The sequence below is a fragment of the Atractosteus spatula genome, chromosome 8 (assembly GCF_055471065.1).
Source record: "Atractosteus spatula isolate fAtrSpa1 chromosome 8, fAtrSpa1.hap1, whole genome shotgun sequence".
Classification (NCBI taxonomy): Eukaryota; Metazoa; Chordata; class Actinopteri; order Semionotiformes; family Lepisosteidae; genus Atractosteus; species Atractosteus spatula.
In genome coordinates, this window is record NC_142713.1 from 29,731,245 (window position 1) to 29,755,736 (window position 24,492).

The 24,492-nt window shown below is 35.5% G+C and overlaps 1 protein-coding gene across 4 annotated transcripts in view; it reads right to left on the minus strand.

The window, feature by feature from the left end:
* The window catches only part of lmo3 (LIM domain only 3), an 81,391-nt gene that overhangs the window by 12,004 nt on the left and 44,895 nt on the right, over positions 1 to 24,492 (minus strand). For all 4 annotated transcript variants that reach the window (XM_088923372.1, XM_088923371.1, XM_088923373.1 and 1 more), the window contains exon 3: positions 253 to 378. In XM_088923372.1, coding sequence (XP_088779498.1) covers positions 253 to 378 — 126 coding nt within the window. The remainder of the gene's footprint in view (positions 1 to 252; positions 379 to 24,492) is intronic.

Below are 24,492 nucleotides of genomic sequence, written 5' to 3' on the forward strand. Positions count from 1 at the left end.
CTTTTCAAAAAGGAATGAATCATTCTTTATACTAAAAGATACAAATAACTTGGAAATATAAAATGACGGGATCCTATGAAAGCTGTTAGACTGCAAATGGATGTGTGCTGTATGTATTTAATCAAAGATACAGTCCTTCCTGTTTCTGTTGTTCTCATAGCTGGGACAGTTGGTGATGGCCATCTCTGAAACATGCTGCATAATCTGGATAACAATCTTCTGTAGCTCTCCGAGTCAGATATTTCTACTTACCTCTGATTGCAAAGTTGGCAGGCGAAGCAGTCCAAATGGTAAACATTGTCCTTGGCCCTCATTACCATCTCGAAGGCAGGGATAAGTTTGCTGCAGGCTGCACAGTTCCCCGTGACACCAAATAACCTGCCAAACACAAAGGATACACGTGTTTCAGTCAAACTGCTTACTCAAATAGTTTGAGGTCCTCAAACTGTACTGGTATACAGTACAATCTTGGTTTTATGAACACCAAATTATTTTTTTGAAAAATCCTTTTCACCAAATAATTGCAGTGCTACAGTTAATTTGATCTCCAAGTCTTTACTCTGAGTTAAAAAAAAACAGTACTTTGACAAAATTAAAGTCACAATACCAAATTGTCTAACTGTGTACTCTTAGCACTTATAAGGAAATATTATTGATATGAATTGGGCATTTCATTCATCTTTAAACATTTTCATCACTGATCATTTTCAAACATAGGTTTTCCCACAGGTACCATGGGCTTAAAGGTAAAACAGCAGGGCCCCTGGGAACAGAACCGGTGAGCTTCCAGCTCTGAGTCCAGAGCCCTGACACACCAGGTAACAGACTGTACAACTGTGCCTTTAGAGGGAATGAAGTCAAAAGCATCCTAAAACATGATGCAGCAGAAACCACACACAAAAGCAAATTTACAAAAAGTGATTAGTGTTTTCTGTTCTTGCCATATTTGTGCAAATAAAAACAATCATGTGAACGTAACTATGAATGGAAGTTCTTAACTGAACTAACAGTACGAGGGATAGCGACAGTCTGGTTTTTCACCTCCATTGTTCTTAATCATAATTATTCAAAGCTATATAGTATGACATACAAATCGCTCTTCCTTTCACATTTTGCCTTGCTCAGCCCTCTTCCACCCCATCTTCATCTTTGCAGCTGCCTCTTGGTTAATACCTCACTGGGCCCAGCCTCCTTGTCCTCTGGCCAGGGAACTGGCCTTCAGCTAAGCAAGTTAAGACACATTTCACTGCATCCTGATACTCAATAAACGTCATCAAATACATACAGTATAACACCTGGAGGTTGTTATTCCTCATACTGTACATTTCTATGATAACTGTTTAAAGCGACCCAGGTTATACGCTAAAAATATTTGGAATATTTGTCAAGCATGCAATAAAGCCCAGAGTAAGTTATAATTGCTTTGTCACACATGAATCTCCGGCCGGAGCCCAGTTTTTTAATATAACCTTAAAAACTACACATTTTTCTATTAAGAAGATCCATAAAAAGGAAGTTCATGAACACTATTCATTATTCTAATTTAGTGGTTCTGTAAAGGGCCTTAATAAATTGCCTTTTTCCCCTCTGGAAATGTGCACTCATCAGATAATTAATACAGAATTCCACCCATTTCTTGAAGACTCTGTTAATGGCAATTTATCCTGAAATGTATCACGTTTATGGAAATAATCAAAAACTATTCATTCCAGTGGCCAGTATACAAGCAAAACAGGTATCACAGAAATCATATTTTTATTACACACTCATCATAATTTGATTATGCACGTGCATGTCCATCAAATCTTCCCAAAAAAGGAAACACTATACATCCCTGTCTTTTTAATCTTTTCAAAGAAATTACATAAATGGGTAAGGTTTACCAGATTTTTACCTGTGTTTATTACATTAAACAGCTAGTGCCCTTGATACTGAGTACACGTTATTCTTTCAGTCAGATATACAGCACTGGGATGTAATTACAGACGCTTAAGTTCCAAAAATGGTTTTGGGAGCACATCTTTTGTAAAAACAAAACCACAATATTATTGTTTATAGCATCTGGAAATAATTTAAAAGCTAAAATATTTTTTTACAAGTTACGTAAAGCTCCATGTATGGGGATTCTCCTAACTACAGTATGTGACTGCTGCTGATTTCTTAGCTACTCCAGCTATACACATCTGCTTGCCAAAACATTAGACGTAATCAGTTTTAAGGTGTTTGCATTTCCAGCCTACAGACATCTGCCATTTCTGCCCACAAAACTGTTTTACTAGCCCTTATAGACAGGTTTTGTGTTGGATATCAGAAAGGCTATCTTACAATAAATGAGGTTTTGCTTGCGGATTCTGTTCACAATGGCATTCTAACACGTTATTGTCAAGCGCCTACAAAAATGTGTCTTGTTTCTTTTGTAGGTTAGCAGATGTCTGCTTCTTTTCCCTCTAATGAACAATGTGACATTATCATGCAATTCTTTTAACAACACAATACACAACATGAACACATTGCTGACCTAACCTACTGTATAACAATCATGACTACACCCTCTCATAGGATCAAGCTTCTCTCGCTTTACTTCTGTTGATCCGGTCTACGTAAACAAGTTGGTAGCTACAGTGAGACTACTTGTGGCTACAAACTACTAATTGTGGTCTGGATCAAATTCCTATGCCCATATTCAAAGCCAGCTTCTCAGCTCTTTGACTATTTGCTTCCTACATCATCAATGAGTCCCTGAAATCTAAACGTCTACATCTACAGTATCACACCTACAGTATGTTAAAAAATCGTCCAAGACTGCCATGTATTAACAACTAGCATCCTACTTCTAATTTGCTTTTTGTAACAAAAATTCTGAAAAAGGTGGAGGTTGCTCGTTTACAGTCTCACTTTACATCAAATGAGGTCGTTGAAACAGTTAGTTTAGATGGAGACACTGTAACAGCCCTTGCTAAGGTGGTCAATCTATTTGCTTCTGACTCCGAGTGGCTTAATATTCTCCGTCTGGATTAAAGTGCAGTTGTGATTATCAATCAGAACAGCCTACTAGACCACAAGAAAATTTATGGAGGGATCCCTGGTACTCCCCTTTGATGGTCTTGCTCCTGTTTGTTGACCAGGAACATATTTGTAAATCTTCGTTGTTTTGTTTCTTATGATGTTCCAGAAGGCACTGAGCTGGGACTTTTACTTTTTAGCTTTTAAATGCATCATGGTCAGATCATAGCATTTCACTGTCATGCTGATAATATTCATTTTTTTGCAGACCAGATTAAATACTACTGCTGCTGGTTCAGATATAACAGATGTTTGTTTTAAGCTAAACTGTAGCAAGACTGACGTTATACTCATAACAATGTGTGTACAATGTCCAACTGTAGCTTTGCAAAGGTGTGGACTTCAGTGTTTTTGTTGACAATGCTGCAATTAAATCTTTAATGGATGGTAGAAACCTTTTTTGAACATCATAAATTCCATACTTCTGATAACCTGGATTCTTTTAAGAAAGGGCTGGAGGATATCCTTGGATCAATAAACTGCTAACTACCAAACAGGCTACACAGGGTGAATGACCTACTCTCATTTGTAACCTTTATCATGTTTTTAGAAGGATATCTTTCTTTTACCTGTGTAAAATTACCTGGTTCAGACTTTGCTCTGCCTGACGCTGAAAAATTGAGACAAGCCTTTTTTATTCAAGATTAGTCTACTATAATGCCTTATACACTGGGGTACATAGAACTAAATGGGCTTCAGTATCTATGACATCTTTGACTTATGTGCTAAACACTCTGCATAAAAACTTAATTCCTGTCCTCTGTAAACTGCACAAAGAAGTACACTTAAAGGTTCTTCTATTCACTTGTAAGACACTGAATGGCCTTGCTTCAGTTTTTAAGAACTAACTGCATACTGTATGATCTAACTTTTAGTTTGGTTCAGCAGATCTGAGATTTTTCTACTCAGCTGAAGACCAGGATTCACACAATGGCCTTATTATCTACAGCAATACTGTATGTCTGTGATACTCACAGTCCAAATTGTTTAAAGAATTTAGAGAAGATTAATCTTTTACATTTTCAAAACTCAGTCAAAACCAGCCTTATACATTATAAGATCTAGTTTTACTCCTGGTTTCACTAAGTCATTTCACTGTGCTTTTTCACATTTGTTTTTTTTCTGTTGTTAATTATATGTGAGGTACTGTCCAGTGCTTTACATTTGTTGAGAAGTCTTCATAAAATTGTATTATTATTGCAGTTCTCCTAGCGAGGTAGAACGTGTTCCCCGAAAAGCCGAGTGGCTGATCCCAGAAAAGCCATTTTCCATCCTCATATGGTATCAAAGCATGATTCTAATGCTGACACTGATCCTAATTGGTCATAATAGCAATACTATATAAGGAACATTGTCGATTAAACAAAGTAATGTAATGGTTTGTTAGTGGTGGATTACATATGAGTTACCTATTGCTTAAAACTACTGTAGATGCAAGCATTTTTAGGAAAAATTGTAATTTGTTATACAGTAGTTCTATGTTAGTGGACATTTACAGTATAAAAACAAACCAAAAAAATGAATATTTTATGTTATTCTTTTCCTAATTAGTAAACTATCATTAGATTGGAGTCTATATTAAAAGTTTGGGATAAAGATGGCTCTAACCTTGCGTACGTCTGGTCACCTAAACATTAGCTTTAGGTTTCTATCAGCTTCCCAAAGTTTGTTGCTTTGTATCTCTCCCTTCACCCCATCATCACCCTCACTGCAGCTCCTTGGCTCATTCCATCTAATGGGAGGTTACAGCGGCCTTCTCCTTATGGTCAGGCTGCTGTTCACTGAGCCAAGTGGGTTAAAGCAATAATTAAAATCAAATTACTTTAAATCTTTGTCTTAATTAGGGTCGTCTTAACTACTGACAATGATGATATGAAAAAAAACAAATAAATAGAGCCCTTGTCACTTACTCTACTTTTATTTTCTCTTTAATGTACAGGATATTCTAAGATAGATCAGTTGGCTTCAAAAGAAGAAGAAAGAAAATATTATTTTTGAAAAGCAGACATCTGTTGTATCCATCTTTTCACTGTGTCACTGTCACTTGGAGAGTAATGCAGTGTACTGGAAAGCTATCTGTTATACTTTAGCAGGTGTAGTTATTGTCAGTCCTTGTGCATTAATTAACTAAGAGCTAAAAATATGAAGAACAACCAAAGTCCTTAAATACCTAATTGCTTAAATGTTTTGTAAAAATATTACTGGCTCCTGTTTCTATAGTCATTTCCAAACAAGCCACAACATGCTTCAAAACATGGACTCAACAATCAGCTGCCAATATTCTGATATTAGGGTGTTATGAGTTGCATGACCCAGAAATGCAGCATTACAAAAAACTTTCTAATGTCATCTGATCCCTCGAGAAATTATTTTCTTCTACAGATATTTCTCTTGGCTTCTGAAAACTGTTTATAATCCTGGATGCACCTGTATTTACTTGAAAAAGTACAGGTACTCTTAGCTGTACAGCTAAGAACACGACACACTTTAACTTTGTTTGCTTTGTTTTTTAATTTAATTCTGAGTATTTACAGTTCTACACACCGTGAAAATAAGAGTTTTTCCACAGACTTTTCTTAGCCTGGGCACAGACACAACTGGATCTTTAATGGATTGTGCTCATTTGTTTGTGGAGATAAACTATGGCACTGTAAGAACTGGTTTGTTCACAGATGACAACAGATTGTAGACTAGCCCCAGGTTAATTCAAAACTTCAAACCACTTGCCAGTTGTGAATTACAAACCCTGACAGGAAAGCAAGAAGGTTCTGTTAAAAGAGAAAGCTGCAAAAAAATACTGTTTATAAAGAGCAGCTGTTGGGTAGGAAGGCAGCTTTGATACAGTATATCTACTGGAGGTCATTGTTTTGTTAACAAATATCACAATTATGTATTATTTATCAATCTATCAATTTTGTATCTGCCTTATCCAATACCGGGTTGTGGGGGAACTGGAACCTATCCCGGCAAGCAATGGGCGCACGGAGGGATACACGCTGGATGGGACACCAGTGGACACACCAGCACCCCAGGAACTGAATCCAGTGGCTCAGTGCTGCAAGGCAGCAATGCTAACCACTGTGCCACCATGCCACCCATGTACAGTCATCCCTTGCTTTTCGCAGGGGACAGGTTCCAAGACCTCCTGCGAAAAATAAAAACAATCTGCAAATAATTGAGCCTCCTCTCCAAAACAACCCCGGTCCCCAAAAACCAATATTTTAGCATTCGTTTTCTAATCGAGGGTAATTAAGAGAACATTCGAGAGCATATTGCTTGATTTTTGCATTTTTCGACACATGGCAAGGGAGGGGGGAGACGAAGGAAAGGCATAAATGTCTTGGTTACAAATGAATAACTAGTTTTTCTGCCCAATAAATGATATATGCCATTTTCTTTCTTTTAACGTGTCTAAAACTGCAACTTTCTGTGGCAAAGTCATCACTTTCAGGAGTCTTTTATGTCCAGGATTACTACCATGAGAACTAGAAGCACGTTTAGGTCCCATATTTAATAAAAATAACAGATATGGGGCACAAAAAACTTCACTCGAACAATGAAATGCAGACGCAAAAAGGCACAAAGGCGGACTAATGCGCCACGCACGCGGGCTCGTGGAAACACTGTCGCCTGCCCTGTACTCCCCCAAAATGTTTTTGGGGGGCGACCCGCGAATAAACAAAACTGCGAAGTACGAACCCGCAAAAAGTGAGGGATGACTGTACCATTTATTATATATGTAAAAGCTATATTGTTGTTTTTCTTTAAACTTGATAAGAAATACTGATCTTTATTACTTTACATAGTTCATGAATATACAGTAGGTTATTACCTTTGTCTCAGGATGCAGAAATGAAAAAACTTTTTGTAGTGTTCATATAGGTCTTGCTCTTATTCAGTCACAGACCTCCTTTATACAATTACAATACATCTTCTGTTTTGTCACTCATAAAGGACCTATTGTAACAAACAACATTATTTTGATATTTCAGTTATAGGTAAATATTCTCATACTGAGCTAACCTCACACACAAAGTAGATTTTCTTCACTTCTTTGCTTAGAATGGAATCTATTCCTGGAAATAATATACCGAACATAAGAATTATATTCAAGTTATTTTATTCCATCTTATGTTTTACTACCCCAAGCTAAGGATTAATGTTTGGTTTGAAATTATGGGATAATATAGACCAGTGCTTCTCAGCCTTTAACCTGACGGTCATGTTATATGTAAAATAAATTGTAACCCACTCTACCTTTGATTTTATAAGTAATGGTACTACAAGTTACTACTACATGCTACTACAAATCATCTGAAAGAGAATTTGTAGTGGAATGGCTGTGTATGTTTGGTTTTTTGCACAGAGAGACTGCAGACAGGTATACTATACAGGAAGATTGTAAATCACATTAGGCCTTGATCTTTGTAACTAATAAATGCCAATGATGAAAAAACACAGCTACTGTATGATGATGATAATGGCACATGTACAGGTGCTTCCTGTTTTAATGTTAGGCACTCGTTTCCCAGCTTTCTTCCTAGTAAAATATGTTTAACTTGTGTTTTTGCTATTTTACAATAATTTTCCAATTTCATTCTTAAAGCAGGCAAGCTACTTGCAACCCATATACACATAACTCACATCACTACTGTAGGTCCCGATCCATAAACTGAAAACCACTAGAAAACCACATTTTTTTGTGTGCATCTTATAAAAGGGATCTACTACCTTTCCTAATAAGAACGTAAGAAAGGTTTCAAATGAGAAGAGGTATTTTGGCCTATTCAGCTCATTTGGCTGCTTCATACTAAATAATCTGAGGATCTAGAGTATCAGTTTCAACAACTGCAGCTTGTTCCAGACCCACACCACCCATTCTGAATATTAATATGTATTAATATTTGCTATTCACCAGGAGAAAAGCAGCTTCAATCTGGCTGTTTTATAACAGGAAAGGGGACATTTCAAATGAACTGGGATGCCTGATTTGTTTACTCCTTTTCTTCAGTCAAAACACTGAGCTTCTCTTAAGTCCCTCTGGCTCCTGAAAGGTAGAGTCAGATATCAACCTACCTGCCATCTCCCTTTTATTACATCACCAATCTGACGCACAGGCTGTAATGGCACTCAAGGGAGGCAGCAAATTAAAAGCAGCTCAGTTGTAATGAATTCAAAAGCACTTGGTTTAAAATTAACTGTGCTGTAGTGGAGACATTAAAAGATCTCTCTACACATACTGCACAGACCCTTCTGTTTTCTGTTTTACTATTCTAATTTTATTCTTTAAAATAATTACCAAGGGCAGTGAAAGCTTTTATACATCTTTCTTTTTGGTTTGATGGAAGACTACTGGATGTTACTACTACAGACCATAGCAGGTTTCATATGATCAACTCTATAACTACAATATGGGCGTGCCTGCATGAAAATATATTTTTATTCTTTAAAACACTCTTTAAAACAAACTGCTCTTCAAAACTGCCCAAAGAAATAACGTCATGATTCATGTTTTCAGTAATGAGCCTGGTACCTGTATGTCTCCTTACACTCTGGGCAGCCAACATGTTTTACAGGCTTTAAACATGAAACACAATTTGATAGGGATTGAAAAACAAATTTCTCGTGCCGAGTAAATATTTAGAAATACTGTATATCCGAAAACTTCAAAACAGTTAAAATGTTGGCGATCTGTGAAATGTTTAATTTTAAATCAAGTTTAGGATTTAGGAGTTAAAGTGATGTCAAATTAACAATGTTGGTGATGCAAGTTATGAAAAGATCATCCTATGACTATATTTATGATTTTCACAGTTATTACTGAACAAAAACTGCATACATAATCCACCTCTGCATGGCCCAATCTCAGCCTGTTTCGCTGATAGTTAAATTCTATGATTTTGTCATTTCTGAAGAGCCACCAATTAAATTATTCCACTAAGCATTTGCTCACTGGACTCTGTAAAAAGAGTCTTCACACTGGCTGCAGGAGAAAAACTACTTTTCAATTAATTTCCATGAAAACACTATAACAGAGTCAGTTTTTAGTAGTATACTGTATAAACTGGATATCAGATTAAGATTTTATTTTTAAAAATTAAACAATAACAACAACGTTCAATTTTGAAGTAAAAGATGTGCTTGTTTCTTGCCCTAAATGCGCAGCAGATGGAATCATACACAGTATTTTAAATTTTACAATGATTTTTTTTTTCATAAGGGGCAACATGTTCACTTAGGATAAGTAAAAATACATTTGCAACAATATGATATGCATGTTACTTACAATACAACTGAACCACAGTTTTCAGGTGAACATTTAAGGATAAACACCCACCTCTTTGTGTGTTTAAAGTATTCATAGTAACAAATTTGATATTACATCATTAGGGGAATATTCTTCTACAACAGGAAAAAAAAATCACATTAATAATATAGCTACTGCTGAGCGCGTTTGAAATTCTAAGTGTGGTTGCCTCTCTTCCTCTCCATCCCTCTGACTTCAATTGCTCTGGTTCCAGCATGCATTTATCAGCTACCTGATTAGAATTTGTTTCCACACAAACCATTGATCATCAGCCTATTACTAGGCAAATGACAGTTAATTACCCACTACATTAACCACTGGGACCTGAGACCTGCTTCTCCTGCCATCAGTCAACATGATAAATGTGGCAAGTTCAGTAATGCATAGCCAGCCCTGAGCTGCCTGCTATGGTGTGAACAACCCTCAATCTCACTTCTAGGCCCAGGGAAAATCTATGGCAATCTGCATAATTACAAGCTCTGGGTTAATAACAGACAAATGATTTGTTGCATCTAAACAAAGTCCTTGGAACAGGTCCCCAGTCTCCGGCAGCCTGCCTAGCCTGGACTTGCCTTGCATCGAGTCTGTCCCAGAGAGGGGGTGGAGGTGACGGCAGAGTCGTATCTTTCCGAAATGGAGAAGAAGAACAAAAACACAAAAACTAGGGGTGAGCTGACCACTGCAACCATCCAGAATGTGTTGCCCTTCAATTTAGGGTTCCCGTGTATGTGATTTTTAATCATTAAACAACTCTTGAAGCAGTATTATCTCAATTATTCTCTGCGTAACCAGGGGAATTGGGCTTCAGATAAAATTTTCCTCCTCGAGTGCGCCTGCCCTGCCTCACTGCCGGCTCCATCAGTTTTCATCTGCACCTGGACTCTGAAATTCTAATGATGAATTATTGCCCCTTTCCCTAAGAGGGCGAACCTTACAAGGGAACATTTTACTGAACTGTCAGCTTCCAGACTGGGTGCGGAGAGGCGGAAATCTGATCTAATTAACTCCAAGACAATGCGCTTGTTACAGACTATCTCTCTCCCTGTGCTAGTCATGGGGGTCTGGAAACAGGCCTAACCTCATCCAGCGAAACGTCTCAGACACACGCGCACACCATTCTTCCTGACAGAAATAAACCTAAATATAAAATCAAATAATTCAGATGCCAATACCTTAATTCTCATCTGTTTTTACTGTAGTTGTTAATATTGATATAGGCAAATAGGCTTAACCACAGGGTGAATTGGACAGCTTTTCCACTAAATAATTTCCTTACTGTATGCATGTCTAAAGCAAAAACAAGAGCAAAACACATTGACGTAATATCAAAGATACATCTACCTTTGAGTTAAAAACTACTTTTGCATTCCCTAGCAAACAGGAGATTATCAAAGAAAGCTGACCTTCATTCTTTTGCACCATTTCAGGGAAAAATAAACATTAATTTGTTGGAAGCTACAGTATTAGTTCTAGGTACCGTAGTCAATAATGTTCAAATGCGTAAGACCAAGCACAGATACATTTTTATGACTTTTGAACACAGCTTGAACATCTATTTTCTCTATTTTCAGCAATACTTTCACAGCTGAGTGGCAGAACCCTGTAAACAAGAAATAATCAAGCTTTCAGTAAGTAAACAGTTGGTCAGCCTTAGTAATGAAAAACAAATGAGCTACATATGGTGAATTGCCTTCTTTTGTTTGTAAACACTATATTCTTAAAGTCTGGAAAAAATGTAGTTTCAAGTGAACTTCAAACAAACAGGACATTCACACTAAATATGCACAGAATATTCAAATTTGAGAAACATGTAGGATACATTTTCAAACACCACAGGGCCAGATGTATGGTTCACTATGGTTTTTATGCCAATACATCTGTACTGCTTACAAGATCATTGCAGTTGGATTAAAATGATCTGAAAATGTGAAATAGGCATCATCTCACAAATCATCTCTCTTCTTTGGTAAGATTATTTTAACTGTTGAGTACCAGATCAGAAAAAAATTAGTCTCACAGCTTGACTACCAAACAAAATAACAGTACTTAAACTGCCATTTAGATAACATAACAAACCAGTTCGTTCTCTAAGCCTGAGCTTGGGACAAACCCGCATATCAAACTTTGGAAGAAGAAAAATAACCTGAAATTGTTTACTGCCAAATATTACGAACCATAATTGAGAGATGCACTGTGTAAAAGTAAAATGTTATTCAGTAAATTCTGTGTTCCACCTGTAGCTTGATTGGCATATGCTGTAGTACCTTAAAATGTTCACAATGAAGTTTATGTTTATGAAGCGTTCCAAACTAATGTTAGAGTTAAGAATTACAAAAAAGACTTTTGTGAGGTGCTTTAGACACCAATACATCAGTAACGTTTTTTTAATTAGCATGACTATTCAAAATGTAGTCAAAATGGAAAAAGTGTAACATTAATACAATGGCTATGCAGATTAGCAAATTTCTATTTTAACATTAAAATTCAGTTTTCCAAAACATGTTAAGATACTGTAGGGTCAAAGACACAAATTCTTTATTAGTTTGATACAGGATAACTTTTTACACTAAATCAAGCTATTCTTTGCAAATGCACTGAAATGATTTATGTAAGATAAAAGGAACTTGAAGAAGCTTGTTAAAAATGAATTTTTGCTATTATGAAACAGAAATGTTTAATTTCCAAAAACAGCAGCATGTACTTACTTCGTACTGGGAGGTAATTTGACATATATTGATGAATAGTGCCCTTGGCATTAATTTTTGGTCATGGTTTCATTTTTTTCCATTACTTTTGCTGGATATAGAATGATCAAAAGTACACAAATCACAACAATATAGAAGGGAAGATTTAAGAATAAAAAGTTATGTGCAAACGTATTGCATATTGATGAGAGAGCTCCCGCCTGTGTAAGTTATATCTGTACAGTATGCACAAAACAAAAAGTCTCTTAAAGTTTGCAAGAGCAGCAGTTCAAGTTTTTTATAATCCAATAGTTCCAGAATTCCTAGTTATTTACATTTTATTAGTAGCAATATTTTATTAAGAAAATCTTATCAAACAATGCCTTCAGACCAATTATTTGTAAAAATGACTAAAACATGTACTGTAATATACAGTGCCCTCCAAAGGTATAGGGACAGTGGAGTATAAACTAGGAATTTCGCTATGAAATCTAATAACAGGCGTTCCACAAGAAAAAGGAAACATGACTGATGAATTCTAAATATTTAATAAAGTCAATTCAGTTCTACACCCTAGAGTCAATTAAACAAACCACTGAAACTTATTTAATTTTGGAGAAATGTATTTTAAGAGAACAATTTTGAAGTTCATTACAGATATTGAGCATAACAAAATCAAGAGTGAAGAAGAACAAAACCACAGCTAAACTGCCAATCAGGTAAGACCGGTCACCTAAAAAATGTACAGTAGCTGCAGTTGATAGCAGAACAATTATCAGAGATGTGAAGGAAAACCCTAAAACTACTGCCAATAAAATCACCAACAAGGTATTGAAATCTGCAGTTTAGAACAGAAGGCTACACCTGAAGATGGAAAACTGTCATAAGCACCAAGCACAGAGAATTGAAATTAGAATTTGCTCGTAAGTACAAAGATGAGCCAGAAGAATTTATGGGACCAAGATCTAATTTTACCAAAATGATGGAAAGGTTAAAGTGTGGAGAAGGACTGCAAATGCTCCAAAGAACATCACTTCATTTGTGAAGCCTGGTGGAGGTAATATCATGTCCTAGGCAGTGAATTGCTCACTCATCTTTATTGATGATGTAACCAATAAAGGAAGCCATAGAATGAATTCTGACATTCAAAGAAACATTTTCTCTGCTTGTGTGGGAAAAATTCTTTCAGACTTATTGCACAGTAGCACATCATCATGAGTTCATTAAGGATTAAATGTGGGAAATCTTAGACTGGCCAAGTCCATATCCAGATTTAAATCAGGTTGAGCAAGTATTTCACATGCTAAAGAAAAACCTTAAATCAGAACATCCCAAGAACAGGCATGAATTCACAGTGGCTGCAGTAAAAACATGGAAAAGCATCTCAAATGATTACACAAAGAGTTTGGAGAGCTCAATGGGTTGAAGACATACAGTTATTGCCTCAGAAGGAACTGCTACCAAATGCTGATCCAAATAACAAAAAAATAAGTCTGAGAAGGAAAGACATTTTGAAATTTTAACCTGACAAACAGGAGGCTATCTGAAATTATTTTCAAATTCAGAATTCAGAAAGAATTGAGAGTGGGAGAAGAAATTCAGTGTCAAAGTGTTGAAAGTAAATAAAATTTAAAAAAATTAAAAAAGTAAAACATTAGCAATATCTGGTCATTTTTATAGATGTCTGCTATACTTACTACTAGATTGTAGGTGACAACCCTTTTTAAGTTTATATTTAAATAAAATTAACACTTCAAAGTAAATTTTTCCTTCAATTATTTCAATACACTCAAGCCTGCTGGAGGTGTTCACTTGCATATTTAATAAACTTATTTAATAAGTCCACATAAAAACAAGGCTCAATAGTTATTTCCTCTAAAAAGCTAACAAGAATAAAAGGTGATAACCTCTTAATTTCTCTTTTGCCTAATGAGCTATATCACAGTTTGACAAAGTAATTTATAACATCCTAATGATGCACATACAGTAACAGTACCAACATGCCTATCTGCCTCTTAAATGATTGAACAGCAAGGAAAAAAAGAAGCATGAGACGTGATAACAGACAAAATCCAGTATTTACTTGAGTGCAAAAATTTCAATAACTGTGAAAATGATATCTTAACTTGTTGGCTGCAATTATGAATCTACCACAGTACTACTTTTGGGATTAAAATGGAAATCTGTACTTTTTAATCACATGGTGAAATAGGACCTTAAAATATCGCAAAGATCATACTGAGGTGAAGAACAAGTGCTAGATCTAGCAAAAACACAAGTTATTCGACCTATTCAGCTTGTTTGGTAGTCAGAAGCTAATTGATCTGAGGGTCTTAACCAGCCATTTCTTCAAAGACATGATGGTATCGGCTTCACCAGCATGGCTAGGTAGCTTTTTACAGACTCGCACAGTGTGAAATTGTGCCTCTTCTTCTTAACCATTAAAAATGCACACGCATACAGTAGCTGTACAGTAATGAAACGAATGAAGAGAACAGAGGTGGGGAAGGTTTAAGGTCAAAGCCAAATAAGTGTCATTTTAAAAGGTAAACCGTATTATATACAGTAAAAGTACTGTATATATTATGACTTCTTATCAATGGTCAACTCAACAAGTACAATACCAGGGCGAGAAGATATTAAAGGAGTGAAATATTTGTTGAATTTCAAGTTCTTTTTTACAATATGTATTGTATTATAGTGCCAGTCTTGTATTCCCTTATATTGTAGTGTTGATTGCAGACGTTCTATAACTGTCATACTGTTTTATAATATGAATTTCTTGAAAGAGGACAAATCTACAAAGTATACTGAATGTAACATATACTGTATATGAAGAAAAGACATAAAAGAGATGCACATTTTTTGTTTATTTCTTGGGTGGCACTGGTATGCTGCTTGTATCATTGTATTCACATGCGACAAAAACTTTAAAATAAGTAAATTAGGTCTGTGCGTATTGTTTCATCACAACTCTTTTCCACTTATATTATTGTTTAAATCTAAATCGCCACGGCTCATCTCTTCTGCACAACAAACTCAGAAGAGGAAAACTGAAAAAAATTGTTAAATGTTAATGACATCTACTACTTGCTGATGTTACTGCAATATTTGTTTATTTCCAATTCAAAGGCCGCTTCCAATGTTTGCATGAAATACCTTGTTTTTCAAGGACAAGGTCATTCTCTCAAGGAAATTATTAGAATATTCTGTTTGGAATCCAATACAATCCCTCTCTTTCTGATCCAGGAAGATTATCAAAGCACACTCATGTATATACAGTATGTGAGGAATTTTCAAGCAAGCCTTGTGGGAAAAACGTCTTAATGCATTTTAACTGATAAAACCTAAAAACATATTCTAAACGGAAAACAACTTTATTGACATTACTTGTGGAGAAAATCCATTTGTCGATCTCTCTCAACACATTCTTCTATAACTGCATCACTGGTTTTGACTTTTCAGTTTGTGAAATAACCTTTTTCATCTGAGAGAAACACTATCCCAGATAGACATGACTGGCGGCTACAGTTTGAATTCAGAGACACTGAGCTGTTCTGCGCAGGTACTATTTTTGTTCTACATGATTTCTGCTGTTTTACTAGCATGCTGCTGACGTAACAGGTCAGTACTGGAAGTCTTGATATGGCATGCTGAGCTCATACAGAGTGACAGGAAACTGATGATGCCAGTACTATCCTGATTACTGCCTCCATGCAGTATATACTACACATGACAGACATACGGAAGCATAACCATTGCCTTTGTAGGTGTAAAACACCTGCTGCATGCTAATATTAAATGTTTAAGTTAAGGCTGTGAAAATGTCAAATTCTGTTTTTAAATTTTAAATTAAATTAATAAGTACTCCACTCTCTGTTTGCTTAAAGTGACTTCTGCATTTACTAATCTCATCATCCTGTATTTCTGTTCCTGCCACATTAAACTGCATATTTCTTGGCAAATATCTAAGGTAAATCAGCTGCTACACTAAATTTTACATTAACTAAAGGGTTTAATTTTAAGGAAAGCCCAGCTTTCAATCTCTCCCTAGTAAAACTCTCTTTGTGCAGATGAGTTCTCCAATCAAGCAATTTCAATCCAGAGCAATCTCAGGCCATCTACAGATATATACATTTTTGTATTTTTTTTTCTTCTTACTGTAATTTGTATATGTACAGTATATATGTATAAACGTGATATTAAAATAAAGAATTAGGCTAGGAATTCAAGGGTCAATGAAAATAAGTTTTTGAGTTGAGATTTAAAAACATCAATGGTGGTTTTTTATATGGTCAGGAAGAGTTTTCCAAAGATGAGGGGCAACTGCTGAAGAGGTACAATGCACAATGTGAAGTCCTTGGAATGGAAGAAGTCTACAGCCAACAGAACACGGTGAGAGAACTGGGATGTGTGGTATGGCAATTCTTGAGGGGACATACAGTAGGAGACAGACCATGCAGCACCTGGCAGGTCAACAAGAGAGTTTTAAAGTCTATCCTATTAGAGACTGGTAGCCAGTGCAGGTTTTTCTGCACAGGAGAAATATGTTTAGATTTTTTAGACTTGGTCAGCACTCAAGGCACACAGTTTTAGACATACTGCAGTTTCTGAAGTACTGTGTGGATGACCCAGCTAACAAGGCATTGCGGTAATCTAGCCTAGAGCTATGAAAGCATGAAGTAATTTCTCAGCATCAGGAAGAGAAAGAGCTGGTCTTAAACGGGATATGTATTGTAAATTGAAGAAAAAGTCTGTTGCAGACAGTCTAATTTTGAGCCTTGGTGGGGAGAGCCAATGAAAGTCATCTCAGTCATACTGAAGAATCCATAAAAAGGCAGAAATATTGCCTCCTTGAAGCCTGATCTCATTAGATCGCGGCTAGAGATCTAGCTAAGCAAGTCTGAGTTTGGTCATTACTGGGATGGAAGACCTCCCAGGAAAACTAGATTGGTGTTCCAAGTGATGTTGGTGAACCTCTTCCTTCTAGGTTAAACACTCCAAACCAAAGCCCAGGTGTAGTGACCAGTGATACTGCGCTGTAGGAGGTGTTATTATTCAGATGAGACAATTAACTAGGGTCTTGACTACTTGGTCATTAAAGATCCCATGATAACTCTGGTGTATTGGCTTAATTTCACTCTAGGCTTCCTCTTAAGGGTCGATGGCTCATAAAGGCTGCTCTGCGTCATCAGTGGTGGATGATGTGGGTTCCCTCCAAAATCTAAAGAATTTTCGAGATCCCTTGGGATGACAAGTGCTTTATAAATACAAGGAAATTAACATGATCAAAAATAACTATTGTAACCATTCTGAATTACCCGCCATTATAATGAAAACAGCCCTTTTTTTTAGACCGTTGTCACACATGGTTAGAGAATGTGGTTGTGGCATTTACTAAATTTTAAAAAAAGCTGAGCCTAAATCAAGCAGTCCTCTCTTGAATTCCATCCCCTAAAGTAGCTGTAGAAATCCCCCAAACTACTGTACAACATTTCTCCACAGGTCAACACTGTAGAAGGACAGAAGGTCTCTTACATGAAAGCGAATTCTGCGATTTTTTTTTACATCTTGGAGAGAAGCCCTTTACAGACAAGGGAGTGCACAACTAAACATCATCTATGATAATTTTGCATACCAAAGGCTGAACAGATTAACCCCCGTAAAAATTATTTTCCAGAACACATTTGTACCCGCATGTTTTGGGTTATCTTTCTAACTTGGCAACGGTGTTTAAACTGTTTCTTTAGTCACTGATATTTTTTGAGTGATAAAGTAAAAGCGTTTCTTGTCAAGATCAGTATATTTACACATGGGCAAATAAAAAGTAATGCCCCCAAACAACTTCCCTTTGTTTATTCAAATACATGATTAAATAGTTACACTTTCATGCACAGGAAAAGAAAAATGCATGAATATAATTTGCATTAGAAAAATCTGAGCATGTTTGTCCAGAGCAGCACTTAAAGCCTTTATTCTGAGATTTAATCAATGCTGATTAGGAGCTTTCATTTTGACCCTCCGTGTTTACAGTTAATATGTGAAAATTCCAATTTAATTACATGAAGTCAAGAATACACACATTTCTAGATTGGGCAATATCTGCAAGGTAATTGCTAGACGTACAAAATAAATTGTAGTGTTGTAAGGTTAATGGCAAGCAGGCATTTTAGGCACAACACAGTAATTACAGAATGCCTTAAGAGCTTTTAACATTTGTGTGCTATCTCATTACACAAAGACGGTGGCAAAGGGTACACAAAATCTGATATGTTTTTGCATTTTAATTTCAAATTAATGTTGAGAAGCTTTTATATACAATAGGGGGGTATTTAACCCTTGATCATCAGAAAGAAAACTGGTATATGCTCAATAAAAAATAAACACAACCCAAACTAGAAAGATTGTTCTTTATGTAAAAAAGTGATAGCAACTGAAAGATTTCTGTACTGATGAAATGTGAAGATGACATTCTAAATGTAATATTAATTAAAGAAATGCTTCTGTTTAATGCCAAGACAAAAGACTTTTCACTTACTCATTAGCTGTGTAATGCCATTTAGACAAACTAATTATTCATTTGTTAACAGTCTTAAATTAATTAGTATTTACAGAAGTTATTATTATAGGATGTCGTGTATATGAGGAAATTGCTAAGAGGAGAAGTCACGATTAAGATCAGGCACGATTACCACTAATCAATATTCAGTTGTCTTCTTGGTCCTGGACCTCAAAGCTCCTAAATCTTCAAAATTCACCTTCATAGTCAATACAAAACTGCGCTTGAAAACATATCAATAACATATCGTACAGTATCACTCAACTCAACATATCAAGAAAGTTATTATCAGGAAAGTTATTATTCTCATAGAAGGAAATCTATGTAAAATGTAGCCATTGTATTTCAAGCTAAAAGTAAATCCATATGTATGTGACTGATACAACACTTCACATCATTCAGATTCAGGGTGCTACGTGACACTCTTGGGTTTTTCTCAAACAAATTAGCCTACATTAATAACAGCCCAAGATGGTCAAAATCAGAAAACACTAGTGGAGGCTTGGAGTAAATAGTTAATGGTCATAGCATACATAATGTACACATATTTTAAATCTTGATTGTATATAAGCTAAAAAATACTTAAAATATTTTTAACTGCAGTTTATATACTCAGACGTAAATTAATACTATTCCTTATATATTCATCTAGGAATAGATGGAGTGTGATTGCAGAATATTTGATTTATTACAAAGACTTAACTTGAATTAGTATCTATAATATTTTGCCAGATTTTACATTTGCATTTTGCACTTTACTTTAGTTTCTAAGGACATCCAATCCCTTGTCCATGCCTGTACTTACTGTGGAACCACAAGGAAAACTACAAATGTGAATTTTATGTTTTGCTCCACAAAATGTACCTTAACATGCTTCATAGAGGAAGAACTGGCTAGTGTTATTTTTGTGTGGGAGTCAGTGTAACAAATGTAGAGCATGTCTAAGTCCATGTATTTGTGAGCATGAGCTTGGGTTTTTATACCTGTTTAACTTTGGGATATAACCTTCTACCCTGCTAACTTGAACTATACATACTGTGAATCTAAATAAATGTATCACTCTATTTAAGGACATACATTTTTAGAATAATAAAGCTTGCAGATTTTGGATAATGATTAAATAATTTTGGTGTCATTTTGTTGTGGCACTGATGGTGATATGTAACAGCTGATTTTAGTGTAAATTACAAGTGTAATCACCCCTCTTTTCTGAAAAAAGCTGATTTGAGTCACAGGTGATGGGGTGATGTACAGTAACCTGTTGAATATCACGCCTAGAGAAAATTAAAAAAGGAGACCACAAAAAAGGAATCTATATAGCCTGCTTACGAACACAACAATGTCATCATTATGCTTGAGGCCAGACTAAGTCTGCAGCCAGCAGTTTCTAGCCTGACAAGACGTTACAGTAAAGAACAGTGCATCAATGACACGCCACAATCTGGAAGACCATGAGTCACATTACCTTACCAAGACACATTACTATGCTCTGTCTTCGTGATCATTGCCAGTTCTACTTCATCAGATATGCTAGGTCACAACCATCCGCACATCCAGTAGTTCAACTATGACATCTAAAAAGACATTGTTTGCAGTTCAATGCTCAACGCTCGCCAGTATCCACTTTTGCCACTGAATGAGTTGGTGTGAGAAACACCTCAGGTAGACTTGACTGCAGTGTAGCCAAGTGCTCTTCACTGCAGATTTAAGCCATTTTGTAAACAACCGATAACACTGCACAGACATGCAGGATGATATGCTAATGGTCGGTGCAGGTTGTCCAGTTGTTTCTGAACACCAGTTATAGTTCTTGATGGCAACCTTGCCTGCTCTGCGCTACACTGATCAAGCCCTGGGTCTTCATCTTCTCCCCTTCCCCCAGGTTCATCTTGATGAAGCAACATCCCCTCAGGACACACAGAATAATTTTGCTGCTTGCATAACAATGGTTTTCTTGAGAGCGATAGTTATGTCATGTTTGCCACACAGTACACGCCTGACTTAAGCCCCAGCTGACAATACATGGGATGAGCTGAGACCACCTTACTAGGGTGTCCAGCCTCTATAACAGAACTGAGTTAGAATCCCACAAGACAACATCCGCATGTGCTACCTGGTGCAAAGCATGTATCACATAACTTGTATTGTTCCCAATGGCGGCCACACATGCTCGTATCCAGCAACTTTCACATTAGACCTCTGCTGTTCAACCCTGTTGATGACAAATATTGATCAGCAGTAAGGATTTACGAAAGCCACGTCTGTTCAATAAAGTGTCAATACACTACCTACAAAGAATTGGTCACTCAGACAACAACGATAAATATCCTCTAGTTACAAATGATTTTTTCCTTTGACGCTTAATATGATTCTAAATAAACTGCATCAGTGTTCCTAGTGCAGATCCATGTGTCCATACTCCACTATTTAAGTAACCACAATTAGAGCATTCACATACTGTATGGATCCATTCTGTTTTCTATTCTTTAATCAGTTCTCACTCTGATAACTTACTTTTGACTGCCTTTAGCCTACAAAATGAGAATTAATCCTTTATGAGGAACTTTATCAAAAGCCTTCTAGAAATCTCATTATATAATTTACTTGTCTCCATTACTACTGTTGCTAATTCTAAAAGCTCTAGCAAGTTAACAGAGACCTTCCTTTTCTAAATTCATGTTGACTATCCCCAACTCCTGTTTTCATATGGATGATGCTCTAGTTTAGGAATAAAGTTCACATGTAATAGACCTATTGGTCTATAATGAATTGTTCAGTTTTGTCTATTAAGGATGGGTATCTCTATCAATTTTCCATGCAATGAATATTACCCCTGCCTTGAGTGAGATCTGCAAGTGTCTGGTTAATGGCCTATGGAAAACACCTCATTTCCTTAAGAACAATTGCTAGAATACTTGAGATTTTTCTTAAGTACTTCTAAGACCTTTAAAACGTCTGCTTCTTTTATGCTAACACTATCTAATATAGAACTTGGGTTTTGCTCAGCTTTAGGTACTCAGCCACTGACTAAAACATTCATTTAACATTTAAGCATTTTTGTCATTTCCCTTTCAGTATCTAAAATCTCCTTGTACTGTATCTATGAGATACTTCATCTTTTCCTATTCATACTTCATCCTTTACAGTTTGTTATCTGTTCTAATACTGAATAAAAATTGAACCTCCACTGCAATTTTCTGTTCTCTGTCTGGACATTACCAATCCAAGATGGTCTTCTTAAGTGCTTTCTTTTTCGTCATTTTTTCCCAATTGACTTATTAAACCATCGTGTTCCAACTTGTGATTTACATTTTATTAATCTGTTTTGTGCTTCAAGGACAATATCTTTAATTTGTTGTCACCCATTATTATGGAGTCTACTGATTTCATATCTATCCTACCTCATTCTACTTCTCTAAAAATAAATAATTTCTTCACAGTCTTTCTTGATTTGGTCCATACCTGTACAGCTTTAAAATATACTGCATCCTAAAGGGATAGACTATTAGACTACAATCCTAAAATAGGGAGCTAACTTAGTAGTTTGGGACTACTAAACCAGTTTTTATTTAGAAAACACACAGTCAATTATCCTTTATTCTTGTAATTTACGTTAAGTGTTTGTCTTTTCTGTTAGTGACTCACTTTAATGCTGATCTCACCTAGAAACACCCATATAACATTAAAATAACAGAAAAACTAAACTACAGAGTATATACTTCCATTGGACAGAAAAAGTATCTAAAAAATAAAATATCTTAAAAATACCACACTCACTCTTTATAATGTATATGTTGGAAATTAAGACTATTATCATTTGTAAATTTCCAAATATTTTAAAATTAATGTTTCTCCACAGAGCAATATATTTTTACAGTATATCTTTTGTAACAATATTCCATGTTTTAAAGTTCCATTTAATTTTATCTAACCAGAGCTTAACAGAAAAAAAAGCATTTTAAATAACATAAATAACTCAATTTCTTCACATTACATGAAAAACTAAATGTGGCACCAAAAGAGATAACTGAGTAACTTTTACTGCCACAGCTTGAGGGATGTTTTCAATTTTTTAATGAATAAAATGTTTTACTCATGGATAAAAAAAGAAATCAGGAATTGAAAAATATTTCCCTGAGGTGAAACACAGAAGAAAACACCTTATTAAAAATAGTAATTATATGCGGGAAAGAAAATGCACATACTGTAATTTTGTCAATCGGAACATTTTCTTTCTGAAAACCTAAGCTGTATATGCTTCTCTAACATGAAAATCCCCTTTTGACTTGTTCTTTATACAGTATGTAGCTCAAATGTTCCAATGCACTGATATGTTACACATGGCAATACTTCAGTATTGCTATGGATAATAATTTTGTTTTATTGTTCTACAGAATACTCATAGGTAGACAACTGAAAATATACATAGCATTAAATGACAACAGAGAACAGATCTAACGATTAGCAACCACCAATTAATTTGTTAAGTAATGACTTGTAACTATAACATTCTATACCATACCATTCTATACCATTCATCTATTTAAACCCCCCCCCCACCCCCAAATTTAAGTATGTATAACTGGATATTGGAGGACTTTTCACATTAACCCTTTTGTGGACAATTCCTGAGCACTGTCATTAATAGTGCACACCAATTTGCCATAGGCAATTATAAAAATGTTATATTTTAATAATAAAGCAAACATTAATTAAATATAGAGGTGGAACAATATATTTGTACAAATGTAAACATCGACTACTGTGCTTGTTCAGCAAGTCTTACTGGAAATATTATGGTACACCTGACGTAACAGTAAACACAGCAGTTTGTAAATGTTAGCAATGCCACACACAGCCCCCTATCACCTGATGTTGATGTTAAACTCTAGATCTGACAGATTCCAAGTCGATTTATATTTTAAATCAAGTTCATAACAATATTACTTAGAATTTGTCCCTGTAAAAGATTTGGAATGAACAAATCATTTTAAAAGCTGAGGCCCATTGTGCTGGGCTAAATTTTGAGAACATTTAATAATATTCTCATTTTAACTCTTCACTTTCAAAAGTTTGCATGACAGCAATAAAAAATACAGTAAAATGTCAGCTCTCAGACTTGCCAGAGTGAAAAATACATATTGTTTTTATCTACCAATTTAAACCATTGACTGACGCACTGGTTTTTGTACAGAACAGTTCAGCTCTCTGAGGTTGGACTGAAAAAAGCTTATATTCAGATATTTTCTGAAACATACTTTCAATAGAATATCTGCAGTGAAAGGGAAAGACATGTTTTCTTTTCATTTTTAGATTAATAGAAGGTTTTCACTTTAACCTTGTTTTGAACCCCACTAACAGAATTCTGTACAAATACCTTGATTTTTGCTTAATTAGGTGATAAACCCATAAGTTTCTATTACAAGAGTTACATGGCCTTTACAACAAATATTTCAGAAAGCTGTGTGTCCTTGACAAAGTCACATAATACCACTTTAAAAAAAGCTAAAGCATTTAAAGTTAGAGCAGATTAAGATAATTCAAAATATACATGGAAAAAAATGTGTACATGAATTCATAATTCATTTTACATGTTCTTTCATACCTGGTGCATTTTTCCATTAACTTAAGATACAGTATCTTTGGACAGTTCTATTTAAGACTGTGACACATATAAAGAAAGGGTATGTACAAATGAAAGAACCATGGACTTATACACAATCCATCCACCTTCAGTTCTTTCATTTTCTGTTTTCATGAATAAATTGAATTTAATCATGCAGCTACTGCATTTACATCACAATTTAAACATACATACGGCCAGAATAACTTCAGCAAACTTATTAATGTCCTGGTAATATACAGTTACCCGTTTAAAA